At 41.1% G+C, this 26,587-nt stretch overlaps 1 protein-coding gene across 2 annotated transcripts in view; it reads right to left on the minus strand.

The window, feature by feature from the left end:
• The window catches only part of LOC148026353 (uncharacterized), a 37,498-nt gene that overhangs the window by 1,064 nt on the left and 9,847 nt on the right, over positions 1-26,587 (minus strand). For both annotated transcript variants that reach the window (XM_087690769.1, XM_087690770.1), the window contains exons 10-12: positions 520-585; positions 369-443; positions 20-178 (exon numbers count right to left, since the gene is read on the minus strand). In XM_087690769.1, the coding sequence (XP_087546895.1) occupies positions 20-178; positions 369-443; positions 520-585 (300 nt within the window). The remainder of the gene's footprint in view (positions 1-19; positions 179-368; positions 444-519; positions 586-26,587) is intronic.

A 26,587-nucleotide genomic window follows, 5' to 3' on the forward strand; every position in this document is an offset into this window, starting at 1 on the left:
TAGAAAAGAGCTGGAGCACCTGCCACCTCAAATTCTTAGCCCTTGTCAATGAATTGTATTCAGATGGTTCATAGAGAGAAAGTGAGCGATGCTTTGGAGACATCTCCACAATGGAGCCATAGAAAATATCAAAACCACACAAGCCATCTACATCTTTTAGTAGCTTGTCTATATTTACCTGCATGATTACACAAGCAACATGGTTATGCTAACTTAACATGAGGTAGAGCTCAAGAGACACTTGCACACCAGCCCTGACAAAAAACTGACTACTCTCTCAGGTAGTGCCTATCTACCGGTAGACTGACCAAAATAAGTTTCAAAATTCATTAAGCCAAACTAAAGTTCGAAGGTCACAAAAAATTTACTTCCATAAATAATGGATCTGTTATTTTTAAGCGTCCAAGCTGAAAACTTTTCCCACGAAAAAATTGGGTTTTCATCTGCACAATAGAGACCACAAATTAAACTTGATAACACCCAAGATACATAACCCAGGAAAATTGAAGCACTACTTACCACACCCCCACCAGAAATGCTTGTTGCATAAACCTCTCCAAAGCTTTCCATACCTAGCTGGATTGCCTATCCATTATCAAAACTGTTAATCAGCATCTTAAACACACGCGTAAAGCTGCCAGTCCATCTGTTAAGGGGAGGTACACACAGAGAATCTAAAGGGTGCATTTCAGTTGTAGTGACGTTTGAGATAATTGTGGGGAAGCTATTCATGTTGATGAAACCCGTACTACTAGTTGACTGGTTTTCCCAATAAGCAACAAACACTAAATTCTTTGTGATTGATAACACATGTCATACATTTTCCTTTAGCATATATAGTATCATTCATAGTAGGAATTCTAACATCTAAAGTGAATATGCACCCAGCTCTACTTTCTTTTGTAACCAACTTGCACTTATCATTAAAGTCTTCTATAAAACAACATCTTGTATTAAATCAAACTTGCAAGCCCTTCCCTACCATTTGACTAACAAACACTAAATTCTTTGTGATTGATAACACATGTCATATATTTGACATTTGTATAGCCATCATGCAAGGACAAGGAAATCTTTTCAATGTGTGAAATTGGGTGGCATGAGCCATCAACTATATGTACATAGCCTAGATTTTGTAGATCTTGTATCTTTCCAAACCATTTAGCATAATTGGTCATATGATTAGATGCACTTAGAACAATATACCATACATCATCAAGTGTTCCCTTTCCTATAATAGTGTTCATCATATACTATACATAACAAACAAATGCTTATTTTTGTCTTCATTCTATCGTGAAGTCGATGCATAGTTTTCTTCCTACAATTTACCACTCCAAATATTTTTATTCTTAGTGTAACAATGAGCTACAATATGTCATGTTTTGCCACAATAATGACAAATAATACGAGAATTTCTAGAACCTCTATTATGCCAACCATCTCTTGGTGCTAGGACTTCTTTCCATGCTTCATTTGTTGATGAGCCGAGCATTAGAAGAAGCATCACCCATAGAACACATTTTGTCATCACAATTGGGTGAACACTCTACTTTCAATTTGAATTGTTTGCTTACTCTCACCCATTGTTTTCTACTGTCCTTGTTAACCTGTATTATTTCATGCTGTCATTGCCTGGTTGTAAGCTCCATCACAGTTTGACAAATACAAAGGAGCTCTCACTATTTCCAGCCCTTACAGCAGAGCACCTACAACTAGTGTTGCAGCAGTGTACTGATTTCTTCTCTGTTCTGGCAGCCCAGCATCAAAATGCAGCAGCCTCTTGTGTTTTGCAGATTCTTTGAAGGAAGATGGACTACGAATTCAATAGGTTCAATGACTTTGACAAGGAAACCATCCAATCTTCTGAAGATCCACATTCTCCCAAGTTAGAACCTCACAAAGACTGTCACAATCGTGAAAATCAATGCGAATAAGACCGAAGATCAAAGCCACAATCATCCAAAGATTGTCATTCTAATAGGTCCAAAAGAAGGAAGCACCCTTGTTCCCCAGATGCTTCTTTGCATGTTTCTAATAGGGCTGCAACTAAAGCACCCCACATGGCCATTCAACTAACATCTATTCAAGTACCTATTCTTCCATCACTGCCCAAAAAGGATTGACTTAACAGCACCAGCTACTCCCTCTGAACTTGCAAAGTGGAGTGTATATTGGATACCTTTGATCTATGGGCTTTTGTGACTACCCTAATACCCCAATTAGAATAAGGGGCAATAATGGAAGTGAGAGAAACTTCTGTAGTAGAGTACATAAAGGCAAAAACAAAAAGAACATCGCAAAGAACAAAAGAACTCAAGAAGAATATACTTGAAAAATGAAATCCATATGGTAAGGCACATGACAATACGAGGCTTGGGCTCCAAGTCACTACTAACAATGGGCATTGTCTCCCTCTTTCCAGCAAGATGCAACTGTTGAGCTAAAAAATGCATTATAAACTGATTAGCTCTTTATTACAACCCCAAAACATGCTTATTACCAAAACTTTCATTGAATGACCTCTCCTAGAGAGTGTCTCCCATTAGCCAAGCCCTAATTTGAGAGGATCTACTCATCTATAAATAGACAAACTGCCCACTACTCAAACCATCATTGTTTTGTAGATTATTGGTGCATGTCACTGTCCACAGCCATCTTCCAAAGGATATCACAATTTGAGCTGCCATCTACAGCCAGGCACTTGCATCCAGCCCTCCACCTGCTGCATACAGCTGCTGATGGCAGTCTTCCACCCTACTACCACTATTTCCAACCATTGCCATCACCTGAGCAACCTCCATCTACTGTGTTTGCTATTGATTCACCCTTGTAGCCTGCGTTTTCCTATGATGTACTCGACTGGAAGAACTGTATGCACAGAAGAGTGCCGCAAGCAAAGTGTATTGGCTGAAAAAGCTTATGGATTTGCGTATGAAAGAGGGTACAGCAATGTCTACTCGCTTGAGTGAGTTTAACTCCATTTTCAGCCAATTGGTTGCCTTGAAGTTCTTGATTGATGAAGAATTTAAGGCTACGTTCTTGCTTTGCAATCTTCCAGAGAGTTGGGATACATTCAGGACTGCTATAACCAATTCTAATGCGATCCTTTGTATACTGATGTAGAGAGTGCTCTACTCATGGAAGAAATGATGCATCCAGTAAGTCTTCCAATGCTTTGCATACTAGGGGCAAATCACAGCACAAAAGGCAAATGTGATAGCAAGGGACGCAGTAAATCACATGGCAAAGATGTTGAAAGCCATCATTGTGGCAAGAAGGATCACTTTAAACGTGACTGCTACAAATGGAAGAAAGAGAAACGAAAGGGCAAGAAGTCAGATGATAGCAAGGAAGAGAAGAAAGAGAGTTAGCCTAAGGAGCAATGTCAAAATTGAAGAGGTGAATGTAGTCACTCATGACAGTGACAGTGGGAATGACGTACTCTTGGTCTCTTCACACTTTGGTGCACATGCTTTACTTGCAGATACAGATGATGACAAGAATACTTGGATTCTCGATTCAGGTGCTTCCTTTCATGTCACCCCTCATCGTGAGTGGTTCTCTGCCTATACAAGGGGTCAACATGGTGTTGTCTATCTTGGGGACAACTATGCATGAGACATTGCAGGTATTGGCAGTGTGCAGTTGCAGTTGCAGTTTCAGCATCGTTCTATCTTCACACTTCAGTATATATGGCATATACCTCAGCTCCAAAAGAGCCTGATTAACACAGGACAGCTAGATAACAATGGATTTCATACCACCTTTGGTGATGGGAAATGGAAGACCTAAAAGGGATCTAGAGCGATTGCCAAAGGTTATAAAAGTAATACCTTGTATCCTCTCCATGTATCTAGTGTGAGTGATCATGTTGTTGCCGTGACCGAGCAGCCAAGTGTTTCTTTGTGGCATGGCCAGTTGGGATACATGAGTCAAACTGGAATGAAAGTGCTCTCTCATCTGGGTTACTTACCTTGTCTTCGTTATGTTGATTTTGAGCATTGTGATCATTGTGTTTATGGTAAACCTGCACAGACGTCTCATAAAAAGTCTCTTTTGCTGAAATCTTCTCCTCTAGAGTTAGTACATTCCGATGTATATCAAATGCTAGGATTATTATAGGGGGGAAAGAAATATTTTATCACCTTTTTTGATGATGCTACACAGGAGGTATGGGTTTATCCTATTCGTAGCAAGGATGAAGTGCTTGACAAGTTTAAAAAATTATTGGCATTAGTTGAAAATCAGTTAAGTGACTTCGCTCTGACAATGGTGGGGAATATGTGTCCCAGGCCTTTCATGCATTTTGTGACGGCAAAGGGATCAAGAGGGAGCTCATTGCCTCTCATAATCCACTCCAAAATGGAGTTGCAGAGCGTATGAACCGGACCATACAGGATAAGGTCCGTACAATGCTATCTCATGCTACATTACCCCATGATTTTTAGGCAAAGGCTGTTTTGACAGCAATACACTTAATTACTTAATTAATCAGTTATCAAACACATCATTGGGGAGGGGGAGGGGAGGGAGTTCCCCAAGAAGCGTGCTCGGGCAAGCCACCTTCATATGCTCACCTAAAAGTGTTTGGCTGCGAGGCTTTTGTGCACATTTGTAAAGAAAAACGCAGCAAACTTGAGCCAAAGTCCTGTAAATGCATTTTCCTAGGATATGATGACGAGGGTGAAATGAAGTATAGATTATGGGATCCCGAGAAAAGGAAGGTAGTATCCAGCAATGATGTAATCTTCTCGGAAGATCTCATGTGTAAACAGCCCGAAAAGACTGAGGAGAACGGTAGGGTTGTATTCCGGGAAGAAAAACCTTTTGGACAGCAAAATGTGCCCGCTGTACAACAACAAATACGTGCTGTGAATGAACCTGTAACTGCAAAAAATAATGCTGGAAATGACCAGCCAGCTATTGCCCATGATAATGAGCCACTACATGTGCAAGAACAGCCAAGACAGCAAGCTGTTAATGTTTATTTACAGGCTGAAATTCCAGGACAGTAAGCTCAAAATGCTCAACAGCCAGAAAACAATGATCATTGGGTTAGGAGATCATCTAGGGCTACTAAACAACCTGATAGATTCATTCCTGGTGCAAACAATGTGGTGTTGGGAATAAAGGGCCATCGTGCCTTTTATATGTGCACGGGTGTGAACACACCCTTAGCACATTGTACTTTCATATATATATATATCTATCTAAAACCTGAAGTGGTACACTCGTCATTGTACCAAAAACGTGCTCACACTCTACACTGCTTGCTGTTGCTCTCTCTCTCGTTGTCTCTCACTGCGCATACGACAGTCTGCCTCGATCTCCATGCCTAATCGATTCCTACATGTGGCTGATTATGTCATATTGACAGACTGTGGTGAACCATCTTGCTTCAAGGAAACAATGGACAGACGAGATAGCAAGAAATGGTATAAAGCCATGTTATCAGAAATGGAATCTCTCGAGAAAAATGGCACTTGGGACTTGGTGCAGTTGCCTAAAGGGCAAAAACACTTCCATGCAAATGGGTTTACAAGATGAAGGTCACTTATGGTTCCTCACCAAAGTACAAAGCAAGATTAGTTGTGAAGGGGTACAAGCAGGAACATGGAATTGACTTTGATGAGATCTTCTCTCCTGTAGTCAAGATGACTACATTGAGAACCATTTTGGGCTTGGTTGCAGCTGAAGATATGGAGCTCATATAGATGGATATAAAGACTGCATTCTTACATGGTGATCTACATGAAGACATATATATGCAGCAGCCTAAAGGGTTTGTTGAACAAGGGAAAGAGAAGATAGTATGTAAACTCAAAAGGAGTTTGTATGGGTTGAAACAAGCACCAAGAGAATGGTATCATAAGTTTGATACATTTATGCAGTCTCAAGGTTTCCATAGAAGTCAAGTGGATTACTGCTTGTATACCAAGAAGACAGCAGATGGCAACCTGATTATCTTGGTTCTGTATGTTGATGACATGATGATTGCTGGCAGGGATACTCATGCCTTGGACTCACTGAAGCAAAGTCTTTATGGCAGCTTTGACATGAAGGCTCTTGGTCATGCAAATCACATTCTTGGCATGCAAATACTCCAAGATAGGACAATAGGATTACTCTATCTATCTCAACACGAGTATATCTCCAAGGTTTTGCAGCGTTTCAATATGGAAGGGGGGGAAACGATTGGGGTTCCATTGCCTCCATATGTGAAACTCACTGCAGAGGACAGCCCTACATCTGATGATGAGAAGGTTGAAATGGCCAAGATACCATATGCTTCAGTTGTTGGTAGTTTGATGTATGCTATGGTTGCTACACATCCTGGCATTGCCTTTGCAGTGGAAGTGGTTAGCAGATACATGGCAAACCCTGGTAAAAAGCATTAGGAAGCAATGAAAGGTATTATGAGATACCTCAAAGGCACAAAGGAGTTGTGCATCTGCTTTGGAAAGCAAAAGGCATCTGTTATTGGCTTCACGGATGCAGACTATGCTGGTCATGCGGATTGCAAAAAGTCGACTTCTAGGTATGTGTTTACCTTCACAGGAGGAGCAGTCTCTTGGATCTCCAGGCTACAAAAGTGTGTTGCATTGTCTACTACAGAGGCAGAATATGTGGCTGCTACTAAGGCATGCAAGGAGACTTTATGGCTTTCATGTCTGGTGGGAGAGCTTGGCATTACAGAGTTACCTGTTCTCCATTGTGATAGTCAGAGTGCTGTCATGCTAGCACGGAATCCCGTCTTTCATGCAAAGACGAAGCACATATGTTGGGAATAAAGGACTCATGCCTTTAAATGTGCTCGAGTGTGAATACACCCTTAGCACTTGTACTTACACATATATATCTATCTAAAAACCTAAAGGTACTCTCTCATCATTATACCTAAAAACGTGCACACTCTCTGCTTTGCTCTCTCACTCTCTCTCTCTCTCCGCGCCTAAGTAATACCTAGTGTCTCGATCTTCGTGCCTAACCCGTCACTATAAACTGGTATCAGAGGGCAGAGTGCACTCTTCCCGATATCAAAGGCATCTCGCAAACAGCTCGAGGCAGAAGAAGGTCAGTCGAGCACCAATCAGTGTGACTCGCAAAGCAAAGTGTGTGGCCGTCAGGCGATAGGCTGACTCAAGCAGTCAACAAGACTTCTAGGTGATGGGCGACAACCAGTTGAGCAGGCCTGCAGCATCGCAATTTGGTGGACTGAGTGATGAACGGACAGGGTGTTGACCACCATGTCAACATGGCACCTGTTGAGCTAAAATATGCATTACTTGCTGATTAGCCTCTTAAACAGCCCCAAAACACACTAAAAATGCTCTTTTAGAGTAAAACCCTAAAACGAGGAGTGGTTTCGAGAGAGTTTAGTGGAAACCCTAATTTTTGGGGCGCCCTTCCGCATCTATAAATAGACAGGCTGCCCCCATTCAGCCATTATCCTTGTTTGCAGGTTATATCAGCCCACACACCCTCTGTTGATGTTGGCGCCCAGTTTCCAACCTACAGCCCATCTCCATCTACTGTCCAGCCATCATCGACTGCAGCCACATTATCTTCAACTTGTCCATTGCTGTAGGCTACAGCTCTCAGTTGCTGGCGATTGCTCCAAACTGTCCCAAACTGCTGTTCAGCGTACTGTCCATCATCTCCAGGGTCAGCTAGCTTGCATTTTCGGCATTGCAGGCCTTGACACTCTCAGACATTGTTTCAGCCTACTGTTTACAGCAGACTATGCACAGTTTCCAGCCTCCGATTGGTGGTACACTGCTGCATTTACCGGTTCCAGCCTCCAGACTGCTGTGTTTTGGTGACCAGCCTGCTGCCTTTCACTATTCAGCACTCCTACACTCCGACTGGTGGTCACAGACTTGGGATCCATCTTCAGTGGACGTCACACTCCGACATTGCTCTGCCCTTGAGTACACTGTACAGTCTTACATTCATTTACAGCATTCATTCACTTCAGAGTTGTGTTCTCTCTCTCCCTTCTTCTATTTGTGTTTGAGTTTTTGTGTTTGAGTTTTGAGTTTTGCGTTTAGGGTTTGAGTTTTGCCCTCTGTGTCTGTGTCTGTCTCTTTGTGTTTCTGTCGTGGTCGTACACTCTGTGTGTCCTTGGTGAAAACCCTTGCAGTTTCCTTCACATGGTATCAGAGCCGGTGCTCTTGTAAAGAGTATCCTGCGGATATTGTGGAGAGCTAGTCTTTGTGCGAGGCACACAATACGACTCGTAACCAAATCACAATGTGCCAGACACTTTCTTCTCCAATTCCTATGATGTCTTATCAGGCTTCTCCATCATTCGAGGCCCTGAGACGGCATTATGGACTCGGTGAGGAGGACGACACTCCACCTTCACCAGATTCCACTAACATGACAGAGGAGGACTTTGAGGAGTACTATCGCAACAAGTATGGTGACGTTTACACCCCTCCTACCAATTTTGCTACCACATCCAAACCGGTTGGTGAAGCTGGCTACCTCTCCGATCATAGAGAACATACGGCATTCGAAACGTCTGGTGATCCATCTTCATCATCTCAATCAGGTCCAATGTCAGGTTTGTACAATTCTTTTGTTTTGCATGAATCAAAACCCTCGCCTATTTCTTCTTTTGAGGTACAAGATCCGAATGGCTTTGCGTATGTGAACTTCAATAGAGGGAGCTCACGAAGCAGACGAAATTCAAATACATCTAGAGCTTCTGTTTCATTTGAGCATATCACACACACTTTTCACTTCCCTCCCATCCCACCCTCTTCTATATCACACCTCTCATCATCTTTCCAAAACCTTGGATTACACTCCACATCTGCATCACACACCCTAGGGGTTGGATCTTCCATCTCCGCTCCTAGCACATTTTCCTTCTCCACCCCATTCTCTACCTCTTTGCACCATGGTACTTCGTTAGGGGAAATGCCACCCTTTAACACAGTGCCTCTCACCTTTCAGCACATGAGCACACCCATAACTCTTGGGATGACTGTGATGGGCATCCCCCTCACTATCCCCAGCTTCACATCTCCCATGACCACTTATACACGGGGGTTTCCATCCTCAGCTTCTGGTGCATCTCCACACTCTCCTTGGGTTACACCTATACAAGGATTCCCATCTTCTGCTCACTGTGTTCCCATCCCACCTCCTTGGGTTCCTCATGTGGCTACCATGCCCATGCCTAGTCAACCCATCCCTACCTATGGATCCACCTTGCACACTACACGCATGCATGGTGGGCACTTTGGGGCCCATTCCCAAGTGTACTCCACTCCCCCATTCTACCCACACTACACTTTTTCACACTACCCATCTCCGAGCACTACCACTCCTGTTGCAACGGCCAAGAATGTCTTCACGAGTAAGACATGTTTTAACGGGTCAAATTTCACCACTTGGTCTAATTTCATGCAAGAAGTGCTTGAGTCTCAAGGTCTTTGGGACCTCGTCATTGGTCTAGAGTCTATGCCAGACCCTCGACTAGCTCACCTTGATTACATCCGTCAATGGAGAGCCGCAATGCCAGAGCCAATGTTGAGTTGATGTAGGGATTGATTCTTGAGTTTCACTCTCAGTTGCAACACTTCTCGCTCGCGTCAGAGCATTGGAGTCACCTTCTCGACCACTATGCGGCTCGTGATCGTACTCGGCGCATCAATCTCGACTTTGAGCTTCAAGAGTTCTCTATTAAGGAAAGGGATGATCTGAAAGTCAAGCTGGCTGAATATAGGCGGTTACTTGCCGAGTTCGCCACTACTGGCTTTCCAAAGTCAGATGACGACGATCAGGTTACATTCTTCTTGAATAAGTTGCCCGACAAGTACTTCAATTTCATTCAACACATCATCTCCCAACCTAGATTGCCAACCTTCTACGAGTTTGAGTGCCAGTTCTTGCGTTACGCGAGGTTGTATGATCAAGTCTACAAAAAATCCTCATCACAGCATTCTTTAGAGCAAAGGGGATTGGTTGCCTCTTCTTGGGGAGGAACAACCACTAGTGGCAAGAACTCGCTAGATGCAAAGGCAAGCCAATCAAAGGGGGACTTCTTTTCCTCAGATGGAACCAAAGAATCTAGACTTATCTGGCAGCAACTCCCTAAGAAAAACCGGTCTTGCACACATTGCCAGAGAGCAAGCCATGTGGACGAGAAGTGTCGCTCCAAGGCCCAAGGTCTTCCACCTAAAAAGCCTCAACAAACCACTGCGACTGCACAGTCCAGTGAGGCTATGCCCTCTACTCCTGCTTCAGTTGCTCCTTCAGCACCCGTTGTTGCTGTTGGACATGTGGCTCGAGTACAACCTCAACAGCCCATCTCTTTCACTACCCCTGAGGGACTGGCTGATTGGTCTGTAGGTTCCAATCCTGTTGCACTTCATGCATCTATCTCACCTTCCTCCCCATCTCGTCAGTCGTTCCCTTGGCAAAGCCCTGCTACTCAACGTACGCAATGGTGGCCACCTTCTTAGACTAGTATGTCTCTAGGTCCTTTCGGATAACCTAGGTCAGTCTAGCATTCATTTTTCGCACTCTTAGAGTCAGGCCCATAAGATTCATTATCCTTAGTTTTTCCATATTTTTGTCTTCCGCTGCATTTACTTTGAGTTAGGTTTTCTTTATGTTCTGTTTTGCTTTGGAGCATCTCATCACTAACCTTTGTGTTTGCAGATTCTAATCCCTTTTGCAGGATTTTGTGTTTCAATGTAGGGATAACTTGTAGATTGCTTTAGTCCTACCTGGGCTAGAGACGTGGGGATGCGCACCATTCCTTTCATGGTTTCATCATCCTAGGAGTGCTTGCTCTTCTTCCAGCATGGCGGTTTCCCCTCCCGAGACGGATCGTGCAGCATCTATCTCGATGCTATCATGGCGGTGACTTTTACCTTGCTCTTCTAGCGGGGTGCTTCATCCACTTCATTTTCTTTCATTCCTTATGGTTCTCGGCACCATATGAAGACCGGCACAAATCAGGCTCCTCTTCCTTCTTCAACATCTACATCCAGGTTGAGAGGGAGTTGCTATCTTTCTTGGTATTCTACAAGCTTCAGCACTTTGTCTTCAACATTGGCTTCTTCCCCCTGTTGTACCTTACCCTTTGCATTGCATGATTACATCATCCTTGTACTAGGGGGCTTGGGCAAGTGAACAATTTTCCCACGAGGGACACTGTCCAAGTGGCACCTGTTGCATGAGCATTCTTCAACATGTAGCATACTTTGCATCTCATTGTGTACAGCACCACTTGCACGGATCCTAAGTTGTTTCCACCGGCGGCTGTTATTACCACACCACCATCCTTCTTCATCACATGGATACCTCATCACCTGTTTTTCCTTGTCATCGACACCCTGAGTGGATGGGTTAGCTTGTACTGTTTTGTGATGTGTTGGGTGTACCCTCCCTACTCCCATCTTCTGGGTCACTTTTACTCAATCAGTCACATCCCATCAAATTTACTTCACTTATTTTATAAAAAAAACAAAAAAAAAACAAAAAAATCCATGTAGTTCCATCCATCTTTGTAGGGCTTGGTAGGCCACTGGGCAGCCAATGTGCACCCTTTGTCCGATGCCCTATCCTCTCTAGGGTGACTACTCGGATTCCCTTGGTAAAATAGCCATCGCCTCTGTAGTCTTGGTAGGCCACTGGGCAGCCGATGTGCACCCTTTGTCCGATGCCTTGGCTACTTTAGGGTGGAACACCTTGGGGTACATAAACATCACAATGGCTGGCCTAACATTTCGGCTCAGTTTTGGGCCTGAGAGGGGGTGTTGAGCTAAAATATGCATTACTTGCTGATTAGCCTCTTAAACAGCCCCAAAACACACTAAAAATGCTCTTTTAAAGTAAAATCCTAAAATAGGAAGCAGTTCGAGAGAGTTTAGTGGAAACCCTAATTTTTGGGGCACCTTTCCACATCTATAAATAGACAGGCTGTCCCCCATTCAGCCATTATCCTTGTTTGCAGGTTACACCAGCCCACATACCCTCTGATGCTGTTGGCGCCCAGTTTCCGGCCTGCAGCCCGCCTCTATCTACTGTCCAACCATCATCCACTGTAGCCACATTATCTTCAGCCTGTCCATTGCTGTAGGCGATAGCTCTCAGCTGCTGGCACCTGCTCTAGACTATCCCAGACTGCTATTCAGCTTACTGTCCATCATCTCCAGGGTCAGCCAGCCTGCGTTTTCAGCATTGCATGCCCTGACACTCTCAGACACTGTTTCAGCCTGCTGTTTACAACAAACTGTGCACAGTTTCCAGCCTCCAATTGGTGGTACACTACTGCGTTTACCAGTTTCCAGCCTCCAGACTATTGTGTTTTAGTGACCAGCCTACTGCCATTCACTATTCAGCACTCCTACACTCCAACTAGTGGTCACAGACTTGGGATCCATCTTTGATGGACGTCACACTCCAACATTGCTCTGCCCTTGAGCACACTGTACACTCTTACATTCATTTACAGCATTCATTCACTTCAGAGTTGTATTCTCTCTCTCCCTTCTTCCGTTTGTGTTTGAGTTTTGAGTTTTGCGTTTAGAGTTTGAGTTTTGAGTTTTGCGTTTAGGGTTTGAGTTTTGCCCTCTGTGTCTGTGTCTGTGTCTCTCTTTGTGTTTCTATCGTGGTCGTACACTCTATGTGTCCTCAATGCAAACCCTAGTTGTTTCCTTCACGCGACCGACCTCAAACAACACGCTGCAAACAGACGACGGGGGGGCTGCACGAAGGGGGGGGCTCCACGATTGACTGCCACGTAACGGCCGACGAGGGGGGCTGCACAAGTAATGAATGTCACGTAGCCGCACAAATCATGGGCAGTCAACGCTCGTTTTTTTTTTAATTGAAATCAGAAAATTTCAGTCTAATTTACTTCTCATTACCGGGTGTTCACCCCTACAAGCATAGAAGGCAAATCTATGTCTTGAAATTTGGGGGTTTTCCCAAATTTGTACCCGACACACATTGCAGTGTTCTCTAGACTAGAAATTGCAAACATTTTGAATGCCCAGGCCTCAAAAAAATTTTGGGGATTCTCAAATGCAAGTGAGATTTTTCTTGGATGAGTCAATTTCACTGAAATCTAAATCTTGGCCCGAAAATTTGGGGCTTTTCCTGGATTTGGGGATTGTGATGCAGGACAAGACAATTTGTCTCAGAAATTGCAAGAATTTGTGGCATTCTGCCTCCGACATTTGGGCCTTTTCATGTACAAGCGCAAATTGGGCTGAAATTTACCCAATTTCTCGACATTGATGCACATTGGACCCCATGCAATTTGGGTCTTTTGCAATTTGGGTAAAATTTGTGCAGCATTTGGTCAATTTATATACATGCAGGTTGAATTCCACGCAATTTGGACATCAACACTTGGTAAAATTTGGGGGTTTTGCTGAAATTGCTCTATTTTGGCAAAATTGCCCTATTCTATGCATGACAGAGAAAATGCAAATGTGTGGTTGATGCTTTGAGCACAAGCTTTGACATGAAGGATCTTGGTGATGCAAATCACATTCTTGGTATGCGAATACTCAGAGATAGATCAAAAGGCTTACTCTATCTATCTTAGCAGGAGTATATCTCCAAGGTTTTGCAGCATTTCAATATGGAGGGGGGGAAAACGATTGGGGTTCCATTGCCTCCATATGTGAAACTCAATGCAGAGGACAGCCCTACATCTGATGATGAAAAGGCTGAAATGGCCAAGATACCACATGCTTCAGCTGTTGGCAATTTGATGTATGCTATGGTTGCTACACGTCCTAACATTGCCTTTACAATGGGAGTGGTTAGCAAATATATAGCAACCCTTGGCAAGAAGCATTGGGATGCAGTGAACGGTATTATGAGATACCTCAAAGGCACAAAGGAGTTGTGCATCTACTTTGGGAAGCAGAAGGCATCTGTTGTTGGCTTTACAGATGCAAACTATGCTGGTCATGCAGATTGCACAAAGTCCACTTCTGGATATGTGTTTACCTTCACAGAAGAAGCAGTCTCTTGGATCTCCAGGCTACAAAAGTGTGTTGCATTGTCTACTACCAAGGCAGAGTATGTAGCTGCCAAGGAGGCTTTATGGCTTTCACGTCTGGTGGGAGAGCTTGGCATCACAGAGTTACCTGTTCTCCATTGTGATAGTCAGAGTGCTATCATGCTAGCACGGAATCCTGTCTTTCATGCAAAGACAAAGCACATACAGGTGAAGTACCACTTCATTAGAGATGTACTTGACAGCAAGAGCATTGAGCTTGTCAAAGTATATACAGATGATAACCCTGCAGACCTTCTCACGAAGGGTCTTCCAGTAGAGCGGTTTGCTCATTGCCGACAAATGATGGAAGTTGGATAGATATATATATTTCAACTTTGTACATACCTAGACTTAGTTGATTCTTTTCTCCTCTTAAGGCACATTGCCTTTAGGTGGAAGGTTGTTGGGAATAAAGGCCCTCGTGCCTTTTAAATGTGCTCGGATGTGAACACACCCGTAGCACTTGTGCTTTCATATATATATCTATCTAAAAACCTAAAGAGGTACACTCGTCATTGTACCGAAAAATCGTGTTCACTCTCCTGACTACTCTACACTCTCTCTCACTCTCTCTGTTGCTAGCAAGCACTGCGTGTCTCGATCCCCGCGCCCTCTGAGCTCAACAACCACTAGGCAACCAACGTGCACCCTTTGTCCAATAACCTAGTTGCTTTGGGGTGGAACATCTTGGAGTAAAAATGAGCTTGGGCTTTTCTTCTAGTCCCATCTTGGTTCCAATTTTAAACCTCATAGGGGATATTAAGCTAAAAATGCATTACAAACTAATTAACTCTTTAAAACAACCCCAAAACATGTAAATTACCAAAAGTTTCATTAAATGGTGTGCGGTCCTAGTGAGTTTCTATGTCCCATAAGAAAACCCCTAATTTAGGAGGATCTTTTTGCATCTATAAATAGACAAGCTGCCTACCATTCAATCTACCCTTATCTTGCAAGTTTCGGCCATCACCCCTCTTCCATTAGCTGTCTAGCCCCCAACAACTGATGCTATGTGGTCTACAGTTGTCGCACAGCCTCCCACTGCTACCAATAATCAATTGTTATCATCTTCAAGTCGTTATATTGATGGCATTTACTAGTTCCAACACCAAAGACAATTGCCATCATCTTCAAGTGGTTACATTGCTACATAGACTATTGCATTCTCATTTCCAACCTATTACCCTTCCATTTCCAATATCAGCTTGATTTGTATTTACATCTACCTCACATCGTTTTTGTGTTTTCAGCACTTTTCTTCATCATCCTCTCCTTTGACTAGTGGTTACTGTACTCGGGAACCGTCTCCAACCGACAACACATATCAACACCTCCCTCGGTCCACTCTTACGAGAGCCACCAGTTATTGGACAACTCTGCCCTTAAGCATTCTATACATTGTCTCCTTCATTTATAACATTGATTCACTCACTTCAAAGTTCTTTTTCTTCACTATTTATGTTTCTATTTTTGCAATTTGCATTTTGGCTTTAGGATTTTTACTTATTGCATTACTATCTGGGTTATTATGTTTCAACCATGTTCGTACATTCCAAATTTTCTCTGTGCGAACCCTAGCATATCTTCACACTAAACCTACTCACTTATTTTATTAGTCTATGATTTGTGGTACAATTTTGTTTGTTATTTTGTAGACAAGTATTTCTTTAAATGGTATTACTCTCTTAAGAAACCTAGACCCTCAATTAGAAGGCTCTTCATCAAAAACATGAACTATCAAAGGGAAGATGACTTCGAACACTTCGACACCACTTCAATCTCCAATATCTCCTATCCCAAGAATGAGCAAGATTGCACTCATGGTAACCATGAAACACATTTCGCTAGCACTAAAACGTGGAACGCCTAAGACGTTTCAATGAAACATATAGCGCTCTCAATGAAACAATTGACTGAAACATTATTTTTTAAGGGGGTTTTTCTCACCTTTTTCAAGGTTTTTAAGCACTCTCAATATAGTATATCATCTGAAAAAAGATTTATTGACGTGAAATAATTTGTGCGGTATAAATGTGTAAGTTGGGACTAATTGTTTATAAAGAAAACTAATCAATATGCATTATTCAAGCATGTCACTTGGAAGTTGGGACTTTGAGTGGGCTTCACAGCTTGCGCAACAAGGTTTTAACACTTGTGGAGGGACTTCTGATTATCATGGAGTCTATAGACCTTTGAGGTCTCGTATGCAAAGTACGACAACTTGATTCTCATGGATCGAGCATAGCAAGCTATTAACGATACACATGACTTGTTCTATTTAGATGTTTATAAATCTAAAGATATTACAGGATCGTCTGAGCCTCTATTAGGGATGGGCTCCCCTATTGGAGAAAGACATCCAAAGTATGTTCCAACTTAATATATCCACTTCAGTACAAGATACACAAGTTTCTACTTCTAATCTCTTAGAATGTATGGTGCTAGAGACAATGTTACAAGCACATGTAAGGTATTGTATCCCATAAGCAAAGAGGAAAGAGTGCCTCCTAGCTACAAAAGCTACAAAAGAATGTACTTCGCACAACTATGAATCAAGCAAGTCTCTTTCATGGCATTGTGATTCTTTACTTCTTCTTCTTCTTTCCCCCTTAGCTCACCCCATCTTCTTGCTCAAACCATAGTTTGTAACATGATATAAGAGCCTCATCCTTGAGGCTTGTGAGGTAAAGAGGCATCCATAGCTACGTAAGGTTCAAGTTCAAGACAATGAAGGAGATGCTACTCAAGAGATTCAAGGCTAAATTTTGAAGGCTTGCAAGAGCATCAAGTTCAAGTACATTAATTTCAACTAGAAAGTGTTGTTTTTTCTCCACAATTATTTTATTTTTTTCTAAATAGGCTACCCTTACAACCTTTGCTATCAAGGTTGTTAAAAAAGCTCTCTCAAAATAACCCTTTCACACTTATCTCCTTCCAAACTGATTTAACATAAACCTTGTTCACACCATGAGCTTAAAACTAGTTATTTTGAAGACTACCTTCACCCTTGTCTGTCAACAAACTCATTAGTTTGAGATTATTGTTCATATTAATGTCTATCCTAAACCAGTTTGTAAAAGGGGCTATTTCTATGAGGGGTCCTTCATTGATTAAATCTATTTATATATCCCAAAAATTCATTTTCATACAAAGTTAGATACTATTATATGAGTCGCCGATAAGACCTCTCCATTCCCAAAAAGTTTGAAATTGTAGCTGAAAATTTCAACGACAATAGTTTTCACACTTTGAAAATGAAATCCGTATACCATCTAATGAGGAAAGACCTTTGGAAAATATTCGAAGAGCTCAAAGCCCCTAATGACCCAACATGGAAAAGAAAGAATACTAAGACACTCGGAATAATAGCATAGGGATTATCAGATGTTATTCTACACCGCATATCCAAGATTACAAATACAAAAAATACATGGGATGAATTGGACAAAACATTTGAATCCTTGTAACCAACTTTTTGTATATCAAGTGTTACCAAGACATGTTGGCTCAATGAATCAAATTAATTTATAGTCATATACTTTGAAAGGCAATTTCTATTATTTGAGTGTTTCAAAAAAATGTTTAAATTTCATCTCTCTATTCAAGGGTGGCCATTGGCCAGAACAACCTTTTATTATACTTGGGTCATCATTGACAAGATGCCCGTGAGAAATTAAAAGTTTAATCGAGAGCGATCGAATTGACCAAAAATCTCAAATAACTAAGACTTTTACACTTAAGTAGTCACATTGACTAGAAGCCCATATAATGAGCGGTTTCAGAAAGTTAAACAAGATGTCCATGATCAAAGAAACAACCATGCACCAATGAACATATACAATTAAGCTCTCCTAAATCTAAATTTTACAACTCCTAAAATTTAGGAGGTTACTATATTTTGAAAGTTGCTCAAATGAAAATTCTATTCGCGTCAAATGCTTCAAAATTTCGCAAGAAACAATTTTGTCTTCAACAGCTATCTCAATTTTTTAACCATTTGAGAGATTTTTAGGGTAGAAGGTTTAGAAAGTTTTTTCTTTAGAAAAGTTACATATGGCATCTAGAATAAGGCGTGTCATTTTGAAGAGACAAGTATCCCTACATGTCATTTTCAGCAACACTAGTCATTTGTAGCCTCTCCTTTTCACTTTTGAGCACCCAAGGCACACACCTATATATTGTAGGTCTCTCTCTTCATTTCCATATACTCTCATGCTGAAATTTCAATCACATGTCTTGTACTCTCCTATGTATCACTCATCCAAGAAGCGCTTTCTACTTAGCTTGATCTAGTCCAAGCACTAAATAAGAAAATCAGCTTGCTGGTCGGAGTATACAGAAATTAGGGTTTTGACTAATTTTTAAAATTAGAGCAAATCAACCCTTTGTATATAGTTCAGGAACTTAGTGCCCATGGTTTGTTTCAATAAATTCCTATAAAGGGAAGGGGCTTGTTCCCCTCTCAATGTGGTGTAGACTCTCTCTCTCTCTCTCTCTCTCTCTCTCTCTCTCTCTATCTATCTATCTATCTATCTATCTATCTATCTATCTATCTATCTATCTATATATATATATATATATATATATACACACACACACACAAATTTTCATGGTGATAATTGATCAAGTTGATTAAGTTCAAAGTATTGTCATTCTCACGTTCTTTCTCCCTGCTTACACTTCCAAGCAAAGAACTCAAAGATAAATATTTTAATGAAATTTACAGGTTGGATCTAAACAATTATGACTCATTACCTTATTGATAATTAAATATAAAAGCTTAAAGGTGCGATTGGCTTCTATTAATAAAAACATTGAAGAAGATAAAGCAATTATAACGCTACTTAGTAGTGTGGACAAACCTAACAAAGCGTATGAACTAGTAGTAGCAACCTTGAGAAATGTGCTAGATAGAAAACTCAACTCAACGGAAGCTCCTCTTTACGAACAAGAAGGCAAACTCAAGGAGAAGAGCTAAGAAACTTTACCAAGCCTCGTAGTATCTGCACTCTATAGCAAAAGGTCTTCCAAGATTATTTGCAAGACATGCGTGAAAACTAGACACAGGGCATAAGACTACTAGAACTAAGGAAAACCCAAATGTAAGAATTGCAACAAATTCGAAAACGCTAAGGACTACTACAATCAAAAAGCCAACTATGTACAAGAATCATCATCTTCTAAACAATGTAATAAAACTCTTTTCTAGAAAGTTGCATTGTCTACACCCCTTTGACGTTGCATGAGCTAAAAGGCCTTGTAAGTATTAAGGGGGAGAACACATATTCTTAGAAGAAATTTGTCTATAGGGTAAGCTAGCACCAAGGGATGTGTTAAAATATAAGTTGCTAGAGGCAATATTACAAAAACATGTAAGATAGTATCCCATATACAAAGAAAAAAGAGTGTCCTAGCTACAAAAGCTATAAAAAAATACACTTCACGCAACTATCGATCAAGTCAGTCTCTTTCATGGCATCATGATTCTTTACTTGTTCTTTTTCTTTCCCCCATAGCTCGCCCCATCTTCTTTCTCAAACCATGTTTTGTAACATAATTCTTCTTCTTTTGCTTCCACATCCATCCAAGATTCTGAAACAGGTTATAAGGAAGATGGAGTGAGTCCCAAAGAGGACCAATTTCTATATGTAAACACGAGAAGAGGCGCCTTCTACAAGTTTTTTTTCTCCCTCTTTTCCTTCAAGTTTGCTTATCATGGTCATGTTGAGCTAAAAATGCATTACAAACTGATTAGCTCTTTAAAACAGCCCCAAAACATGTAAATTACCAAAAGTTTCATTAAACAATGCATGGTCCTAGTGAGTTTCTATGTCCCATATGCAGACCCCTAATTTGGGAGAATCCTCTGTATCTATAAATAAACAAGCTACCTACCATTCAATCCATCCTTGTCTTGCGGGTTGATTTAAAACATGGTCATGCTCAGCCTACTGTAATCGGTCTATGACTCACACAAAGCGGTAGTCCCTTCCATTAATACCTTGTCTTTTCACATACACACACAAATAGAGACCTTGGTCAACACCAGATTGGCCCCGAAGACCAGCGCCCCTCTCAGTATTTCTTTATCAATTAAAAGATGGAAGGTTACCCAAAAAAAAAAAAGGTTCCAAAGTACAAAACCTGTGAACAATTGGCTTTCATCTTTTCTGAGTAAATTTCAGCTGCATAAGGATAATACAGCATATCCAGAACAACATCTCTTTCTGAGTAAATTTCAGCTGCATAAGGATAGTACAATATTTCCAAAACAACATTCCAAGAATTGCAATTTGCAGAACTCTATATTTACTATTTTTCACATGTTTCTTGACCTGTTCTCAGCCTTATTCCATTCCAGATCTGTTCCATACCAGTTGGACTACAAACCCTTTGACCCTAGCATCATTCCAGCACTAAAACAGTCCCACATACAGCACTAAATCACTCGCATGGTCATCACTTTCTTTAGTTCTTGCATTGGAGAAACAATCAGCTGCTCCTCAACCTGGACAATGAGGCTCTTGCCTCAGCAAAAGTGCAAAGAAAACACAGAACTATACATTCGATGAAATCAGCCCATCATGCAAAGCATTTCCTCTGAGAATAGAGAGAGAGTTGACCAGAGGGAGCAAGCTCTACCTCCGTACATGAGTCAGAGACGAAGAAGTACTCTCCATAGCGGTGTACTTGCAACAATCTGCCCTCAGCGCCTAAAAACTTTACGCTCAGATCTGCCCCTCCTGCCTATTACGTTTTTTTTTTTTAATGTTCTCTCTCTCTCTCTCTCTCTCTCTCTCTCTCTCTCTCTCTCTCTCTCTCTCTCTCGGGAATTTGTGCCCAAATTGTGACACATGGCATACATGTAACAATTTTCTCGTTTAAACCTTCCGATCTAAAATTCTCCATGATCGGTGTAAATTTGACATCGGCACAAACCAAAGAATTAATCCTCGTGCAAAAACAAAGATAATGACGCGAACAGATTCTGGGATCCAAAAAATAGTAACTCCCTAAATTTTGGGGATGGTGACCCTTGCATTCCTCAAGTTGTTCTGAGCAACTTTTATCATTGCAACCACATCAAAAAGTGTAACGTGGCTCAATTACGGTGACTTTTATTCCGTGAGCATCCTCACATGTGCATCTTCTGTCTTGGCCAGGCTCATTGTCCTACACCATCTCCAGTGGCTAAGCACACAATCCCAAACCACTGACATTCTATTCTTCAATGCCCATTCAATATGCAACCGGTCCCAAGGCTCAAACAAACCATTAGTCCAATTTGTCCCAATGGCTACCTCTTCTAGCCATGCAAAGATCCTGGCTTAATCCAAGAGAACTCTGGGGGTAAAAAGCAACAGCAACTAACGAAAAGAAAAATAAAATATTTATATAAGTAAATAATAAAAGCAACTGCAAAAAGTATTACCACCCCGTGATATACCCTCCTCTTGAAAGAAGCAAGCAACCTCGATTGCATGCCACACATACTAACGGATGACACATGACGATAACAAGATTCTCCATGTTATTAGTGCCATCACATATATCACTTGATGACAAATGACACGAGGCAATGGTACGAGTTTCACCACTACCATTTGTGCCATTGCAAGTTCAAGTCTCACATAGGTGGAGGATCATCACTACCATTTTGCGCGAATCACATCTTGTATCCAACTATGGTTACTAGGAGCCTTTCTAATATACATGTTTCTGAATGCCACACAGGGCGATAGCACGTATCCCCAAACTATTAGTATCACAACATGTATAATCATTCAACTAAAGTGTAATAAATACAACTTCAAGGTAATGAGATTTCATTCAATGATACACATGTTAATGCTAAGTGTAAACCATACATTGTGCATTATTCAATGAGATGCACTATTCAATTGTACAATAGAGAATGTGCATTGCTTCAAAAAGCATTCTAAGTCACTGCAGGTTCCGACAAGAAAGCTTCTCGGTAAAGTTGCAATAATTGAGGCGAATCTGCCAGTTCAACCTCTTTCATCCATTTGGCATCCATTGGTGAATAGTTCTTAAACTTCACCAAAAATCTTCTTATAACTCTCTATCTTTCACTTTTCTATCCTTATGTGCCATGATCTGCCCAGGAACTAGAATCTCATCTAATTCCTCTACTTCAAGCTATTTCTCTTGAACCATATCTTATGGTATTTCACCAATAAAAGGCCTCAATAAGCTCACATGAAATGCATTATGAATTTTCCAATTCTCTAGCAATTTCAGCCTATATGCCACGTCATTGATCTTCTTTGAGACTTAAAAAGGGCCATAGTAATGCATACTCAACTTTGGAAACAAACGTTCCTTGCCCTTCTGTTTTCTCAAACGTGCCTTTTCAAAACGCAATATGATCCAATCACCCTTTTTGAACAAGAGTTCCCAACGATGACTATCAACAACTCTTTTCTATTTAGCTTGTGACTTTTCTAAGGCATACTTGACCTTTTTATATGCTTCTTACCAATCTTTTACATAACGATCTGCTTCAAAAATGTTATCTTTTGTCTACAAAATGGGAGGCAATTTCTTTCCACCTTCCACAATCTCAAAAGGTGCTTTGCCAGTAGATGAGTGCACTGTATTATTGTATGCATACTCAACCAATGGCAAGTAGTGTTTCCAAGAAGTCTTATGGTCTGAAACATAACACTTCAATAGATCTAAAACTCTTGAATTTGCTTCTTCAGACTGTCCATCAATTTGTGGATGAAAAGAAGATGAAAATTTCAGCATAATGCCCATGTTTTCAAACAATGCTTTCCAAAACAAGCTAGTTTATCATTGACAATTGACCGTGGCATTCCATGGTACTTGAAAATATTATGCATAAATATCTTTACTATGTATTCTGGCTTAACTTTTTTTCTTACAGCAATGAAATCCATTTACTGAATCTGCAAATGATAGTCCAAATTCCATCATTCCTTGAAGAAGTTCTTGGAAGATCAAAAATGAAACCCATGGCAATACTTTCCCGTGGCCTTTCTGAAACAGGCAGTGGTTGCAATAACCCTAGTGCCTTCTATCTATCAAATTTGACCTTTCGACATACAAGGCAAGATCTAAATATGCATCAACATTAGATCTCGAGGCTCGCCAATAGAAAAAAGTCTCTACCGCTTTGATTGTAGCATCTGTCAATCCATTGCCATATGACATCCTTCTTTTCAAGCGCATGTAAAGGAGAAGTAATCTCTGCAAAGTGTCTTACAAATCTTCTATAGTAAGAGCATAGGCCAAGGAAACTGCGGACATCATGAACGGTTTTCGAGTCTGGCCAAGAGACAATTGCTTTCTATCCATCATCTTGTTAAATATAGCAAGAGCATTGGTCAATCCAAACGGCATGACTAAAAATTCATAGAGACTAAATGTCGTTCTAAAAGCAGTCTTATGGATATCCTCTGGCCTGATTCTGATCTGATGGTACCCAATCAATTAAGAATGTCATTTGTCCTCAGAATCAGAAACCTATTCTTGATTGTGTTCTTATTCAAAGCTTTGTAGCCAATACACATTCGTCAAGAGCCGTCCTTTTTATGAACTAGCAACACAAGTGAACAAAATGGAGAACTACTGGGCTGAATTAGTCCCTTCTCTAAAAGCTCATTAACCTGTGTCATAATCTCTTTCTATTGTGCTGCACCAACCCTGTACAGTGGCCTATTGGGCGGACTAGTCCCTGGAATAAGATCTATGGTATGATCTTCAGGCCTCTCAAGGGGTAACTCTCCTGGTAACGAATCTGAGAAATAATCGCTGAATTTATCCAAGAAAGCCCTTCTACTTTCATCTAGTACAGACAAGGATCCGAATCGGAGTAAGATGACGTGGATAACTCCACGTAGAAGTCTGTATCCTACTTCTTCTCCTTCTTTCTCAAAGTGTCCCTAGCTTCTTCTTCCTGCCACCCCTATGAAGTGGCAAAGGCCTCAAAGAAGCCACCATACTAAGATGAAAGCCACCCTTGCAACCGCAAAAATGTCTCATGCTCAAGCAGCATCGAGGACATATGTGTAAAACTCATTGGCATCAATAACGTATGGGCCTACAAAGCATTGGCTACTCCATCAAACTCCAAAGCAAGCTTGTAGAGCACAGTCCCCACAAGATGAGCCTCTAAAAGAGTGACAAATTGCATGTGACAAAGCTGATCTTATATCTATGTAACATGAAGCAAGAATGATTGGATAGTATCATTCCGCTCAAACTTCATCTACCGAAGCTATCCATAGAGGGTAGTTGCATGCATCATCAATGGAGTATCATATATCCAAAGCCTCACCAAGATCACCAAAGTTGTCCTACAAGAGGTGACCACCGAAAGAATCTCTTTAGAGATACAGTGAAGAAGAGCAGAATATGCACAAGTATCATCAGAAACCTATGTAAGCACAACTCTCTCATGGTTGTCCTCGTCAAAATCAACTAGAAGAGTGGTGGGGTGCTAAGGACGCTCAATAGCTCTAGAAACAACATACTACATGTGCTTCTACACTGTAAACGCCCCGAGCAACGTAGTATGCTTAACAATTATGATATTCGCTTGTTTTCGAGATTTAATATAAAAGAGAATGAACACTTAAAGCTGAAAATGAAAATTACTCACAAAATTACAGCCATGAAAATGTAAAAGTAATGGAGACAAGATTGAGGGTTGAAGATGGGCAACCCCCGCCCCCGAAGGAATGTATTTCTGCTCAACCCAAGTCCCTTAGGGAAGAGCTCTGTTACAATCAACCTGAGAGTGAGGAGAAGTAATTCTCACTCTCACAAGATCATGCAAAGATGTACAAACACACATGCATTATCTATTATGCAATGATAAGAACTGATTTCTTTACAGTATGAGAGAAGAAAGAGGAGTCTCCATCGTTGAATAGTAGTACATGGATAGGGCTTGCTTCTTGTTGCTAAAATGGAAGAAAGAGCTTGAGAAGGAGGTGCTGTAATGAATTTACAGGCTTGCTGTCCTGTAAAACAGCAGTGATAGAAGAGGGAATATGGAGGAATTTGATAATGGAGAAGTGGGGAATGATAATGGGGATGGATGGGGCCAGTTTCTGGCTATCTGGGGGTGTTGTACATGAGTTTACAGCAAAGAAAAATGATGCTGAATGAAGAAAAACGAGCTCTTATTTATAGGAGAGGGAAGAGCTAGTACAAAAGGGGAAAGTGGAGTAGCACAAGACAAGTGTCCAGCCACATGTCATGAGATGTAACAAGTGGTGGGACACTTGGAAACTTGTGTGACAAGTGTCTTGACACTTGTCTCTTCTCTATGGCCTTCCTTTTTGGACTGAATACTGTCAAGAATAGAAACAACCAAATTTAGTAAGCACAGTCAGAGTACAGAACTTACTATTTTTAGAATGACATCCCTATTTTTTAGGACTAGCATTTTTAGGCTAATTCGAGGCTCCTAAAATTTAGGGACATCCTAAAATTTAGGGATCTCCTAAAATTTAGGGACTCCCCCAATATGGGTATCATATGAAAGCTTTTTCCGTGTACATCGCAAAAACGGTATCAGAATCTTCATGTGACTTTCCTATGCAAAGAAATGTGCATTTCAAGCTTTCAGCCCACACATGCACATTATACAAGCATTTCATGATCATGCCATCTTGTTGATTGTAACTGTCTCTTCTGGTGGATCTAGTCCACACTTCAAGGCATCAATCTTTTCTATGTGCGAGTCTAACCCTGATATGCGTGAGTTCTGGTCACAGGGGCCCAATCGGGCCATATAGGTGGAAGTGTGAACTATCTTTTCTCTAACCCACCCGTGGGTCCACCATAACCTATGACCACTCATCAGTGGCCAACTCCAATGCACTTTTCTTTATATCTAATTAGTGCAAAGGAAATAAATTTAATAAATCATTATATAGACAAATTAATGAAAAATGATACAAATTCTGTTTCTATAGAGTTGTGACAACCCTCTGGCTTTTATTCAGCTGTCCTCAGCTGAAAAGCTTATTGATATGGCTGAAGAATGTTTGGGTAATCCTTCATGAATTTTTCATCTACCCATTGTGCATCTGTTGTGGGTAGATTCTTGAATTTTAGTAAGAATTTTCGTATCACAAGGCCACTTCTCGTGGTTCGATCTTTGTGAAACAAAATCTATTCAGGTTCCAAGAGTTCCTCTGTTTCTTCAACTTTTGGGGAATCTTCAGTAATGGGTTCCTTTGGTTCTGGTCCTATGTAAGGTTTTAGCAAACTTACATGAAAGGCATTATATATTTTCCAATGAGTAGGAAGCTCAAGTCGATAAGAAACTTCATTTATTTTCTCAATCACTTTGAAGGGTCCAAAGTATCTACTGGAGAGCTTTGGAAAAGATGAATTTTGACCGGAACCTTGTTTGAGCCTGCTTTTATCAAACTTTAGCAAGACATATTGACCTTTTTCAAAAGCCAAAGGTCTTCTTCGTTTATCTGCTTGCTTCTTTTGTCGCATTTGGGCAACTTTGATAGTGGCTCGAACTTGATCCAT

This window comes from Lygodium microphyllum, chromosome 13 (genome assembly GCF_053477565.2).
Source record: "Lygodium microphyllum isolate KBCC chromosome 13, Lygodium_microphyllum_v1.1.10, whole genome shotgun sequence".
Lineage (NCBI taxonomy): Eukaryota > Viridiplantae > Streptophyta > Polypodiopsida > Schizaeales > Lygodiaceae > Lygodium > Lygodium microphyllum.